The sequence below is a fragment of the Lipotes vexillifer genome, unplaced genomic scaffold, assembly GCF_000442215.2.
Source record: "Lipotes vexillifer unplaced genomic scaffold, Lipotes_vexillifer_v1.1 scaffold238, whole genome shotgun sequence".
Lineage (NCBI taxonomy): Eukaryota > Metazoa > Chordata > Mammalia > Artiodactyla > Lipotidae > Lipotes > Lipotes vexillifer.
Window position 1 is genome coordinate 1,198,354 of NW_006785665.1, and position 3,252 is coordinate 1,201,605.

General features: G+C 56.9%; 2 protein-coding genes across 2 annotated transcripts in view; one reads left to right on the forward strand and one right to left on the reverse strand.

Annotated features, from left to right (window-relative positions):
* NTRK1 (neurotrophic receptor tyrosine kinase 1) overlaps window positions 1–3,252 on the reverse strand; it is a 36,885-nt gene that overhangs the window by 27,523 nt on the left and 6,110 nt on the right. The window lies entirely within an intron of this gene.
* INSRR (insulin receptor related receptor) overlaps window positions 1–3,252 on the forward strand; it is a 15,792-nt gene that overhangs the window by 5,267 nt on the left and 7,273 nt on the right. Inside the window, exons 3-7 of the mRNA XM_007457868.1 lie at window positions 879–1,182; window positions 1,279–1,421; window positions 1,617–1,761; window positions 2,608–2,822; window positions 3,128–3,252. Of these exons, the coding sequence (XP_007457930.1) occupies window positions 879–1,182; window positions 1,279–1,421; window positions 1,617–1,761; window positions 2,608–2,822; window positions 3,128–3,252 (932 nt within the window). The remainder of the gene's footprint in view (window positions 1–878; window positions 1,183–1,278; window positions 1,422–1,616; window positions 1,762–2,607; window positions 2,823–3,127) is intronic.

The following is a 3,252-nucleotide window of genomic DNA, read 5'->3' on the forward strand; positions in this document are numbered from 1 at the left end:
GAAAGAGTGGAGAAAAGGAGGAGTGGAATAAGGAGGGGATGGTTGGAGGAGGAAGTGAAAGTTATAGGGGAGGGAAAGAAGACCTTCAGAGACTGGAAGCAGATCTGGGGTCCCCAAGCTGGGGCTCTTTCCACACAGCTCCTGGAGGTCAGCTCCCCTCACCCCAATGCCTCAGCGTGAGGGCAGAAGAGTAACCAGATCCCTGCTGTATCCACTGGGCCCCACCTCCCCAATATCTCCCTGTTGGCTGTAAACACAGCTGCTGCATGTCCTCTCTCTGTATAGTGTCAACATGCCCTGGCTGACCCTTGCCACACGCATCGCTCCCACAGACATCCAGCTGCCGCTGTGCAGAGTAGCCAGGCCGTTGGCACCCGGCCCCAAACCCATCCACATCTGCTTGGGACCATCTCCCACCCAGGGCAGAGCTCTGAAAAGGGAGGAAGTATGGGCAGGGGCATGGGTCAAATGACCAGGGACGGCCCCTCCTTCTACACACCCCCAGACCCACCTTGCCCTGGACCTCACTCCTCAGGAGAAGCTGACTTGTTCACCTTGGCCCCGTGCCTGGCAATGATCTGGGCACTAGGCCTAGACAGGACAGCAGGCTGGGGAGCAGCAGCCCTGATAGACAAGGTCACTGCTTGGTCCTGAGCTCTGACACCCCTGACTAGGCACTGTGGGAGGTGAGGAGTCACAGAGAGGGGCCACGGTCCCTATCTTCAATAGCCCCTGTCTGCGGAAAACAGAGTCGGCAACCCGTGTCATCTGAGCTGGAGGGATTTGGGTGCAGACTAAAGAGTGTTAGCCCAGGAGGAGGGGGTGGAGCCAGGACCAAGGAGGCGTGGGTAAGGTCTAATGCAGCACTCTGCCCACAGTGTGCCCCTGTCCCCGTGGGCTGGCCTGCACAGTTAGGGGTGAGTGCTGCCACACTGAATGCCTGGGAGGCTGCAGCCGGCCAGAAGACCCCCATGCCTGTATCGCCTGCCGCCACCTCTACTTCCAGGGTGCCTGCCACAGGGCGTGCCCTCCAGGCACCTACCAGCATGAGTCCTGGCGCTGCGTCACGGCCGAGCACTGTGCCAGCCTGCGCTCTGTGCCTGGCCGCGCCTCCACCTTTGGCATCCACCAAGGTAGTTGCCTGGCCCAGTGCCCTCCAGGCTTCACCCGTAATGACAGCAGGTGAGTGTCGGGTGGGCAGGGGGGGCACCCTTGGAGCAGTGAGGAGGCCCACACTGGTCCAGGGCTCATGCCACATCCTCTGCTTGCCCCTACTAGCATATTCTGCCACAAATGCGAGGGGCTATGCCCCAAAGAGTGCAAAGTGGGCACCAAGACCATCGACTCTGTCCAGGCAGCACAGGATCTGGTGGGCTGCACCCACGTGGAAGGGAGCCTCATCCTCAATCTTCGTCAAGGCTGTTAGTGCCTTCCTCGGGACCATACCTCTCCTCCTGGCCACACCCCTTACAATGATCCAGCTAAAGCACCACTTTCCACCATCCCGGGTCCCAGCCCTGAGGGCCCCCTTCCCTTGGCCCCCATTCAGCTCCCCCTTCCCAATGGAACCATCACTTTCCTTGCCCCTGCTCCAACCCTGTCTTCCCCATTCCCAGATAACCTGGAGCTGGAGCTGCAGCGCAGCCTGGGACTGGTAGAGACCATCACTGGCTTCCTCAAAATCAAGCACTCCTTTGCCCTCGTGTCCCTAGGCTTTTTCAAGAACCTCAAACTAATCCGGGGGGACACCATGGTGGATGGGTAAGGGGTCAGAAATAGTTCCCTCTATCTCATCTCCTCCCCAACACTCCCAAAACTGTGGTGAAGAGTATGGGAACCAGCTCTGCTACTTACTAGCTGTGTGACTCTGGGTAGGTTACTTAACTTCTCTGGTCCTCAACTTTCTCATCTGTGAAATGGGGTTAATACAACTCTACTTATTTCTTAGGGCTGTTGTGAATATTACTTAAGTTGTTGTGTATAAAGCACTTAAAACAGAGCGTGAAACAAAGTATATATTACTACATAAAATTATAGTTACATATAACTCTATATATATTGGCTATAATTGTTATCATCTGATCCTCTTAGCTGCAGAGCAAGACTGCCTGGGTTTGAAACCCAGTCCTACCTTTACCAGTCAAGGTCTACCCTTAATGTAGCCAGGATTTTTCAAGATAATGTTTTAAATTACCATCCAGCCAAGTGGTTTCTCATGTACCCCCAGGGGTGCCCCTGCTCCAGCTGGAGAGGCATAGCCCCAGGCTGAGTCCCTGTGTCCCCAAAGCCAGGACAGAGCCTGGCACGTAGCAGGTGCTCAGTTAATGTGAGATGAGGGAAGGAGGGAGGCAGAAAAACAGTTGACCCCATTTCACTGATGAGGAAAACACAGAGTGTGGGTGACTTGCCGGACCTCACATTTCTGGTCAGTGGCACCGAGTGGGTGTGTACGAATGCCCCGTGTGTACTCGTGTGGCTGGGCTGCTGTGTGCCGCTCCTTCCCTGTGCCCCCAGTGCAGCCCCTTCAGGAAGAACCCATAAGACACCCGCTTCCTCACCCCTTGCCCCCACTGGCCGTGCAGAGCAAGGTTCCCTGGCCTCCCCCAGGAACTACACTCTGTACGTGCTGGACAACCAGAACCTGCAGCAGCTGGGCTCCTGGGTGGCTGCGGGGCTCACCATTCCCGTGGGCAAGATATACTTTGCCTTCAACCCACGCCTCTGCTTGGAACACATCTACCGCTTGGAGGAGGTGACTGGCACGAAGGGACGGCAGAACAAGGCAGAGATCAACCCCCGCACCAACGGAGACCGAGCTGCCTGTGAGGCCCAACCCCTGGCACCCTGGCAGTGAGAGATGTGACCCCAAGGAACACCCAGACGCGCGCACACGCTGACTTTCGCACACGCTGACTTTCTCACACACTGACTTTCACACACACTGAAATACACCAGACATGCTCCCGGGTGGAAGGGGAGGCTTGAAGGGGACAATGTGATAATTTCTCTTCAGAGGCCACGTTGGGGGTGGGATGCTGCGGCGTCAGGGTGGGGGTTGGGAGTAGGCGGCTCAAGCAGGTGCTCTCAACACGGTCAAGAGCAAGTGTTCGCCCTTCAACCTGAACAGGCCAGACACGCACCCTGCGCTTCGTGTCCAACGTGACGGAGGCCGACCGTATCTTGCTGCGCTGGGAGCGCTTCGAGCCGCTGGAGGCTCGCGACCTACTCAGCTTCATCGTGTACTACAAGGAG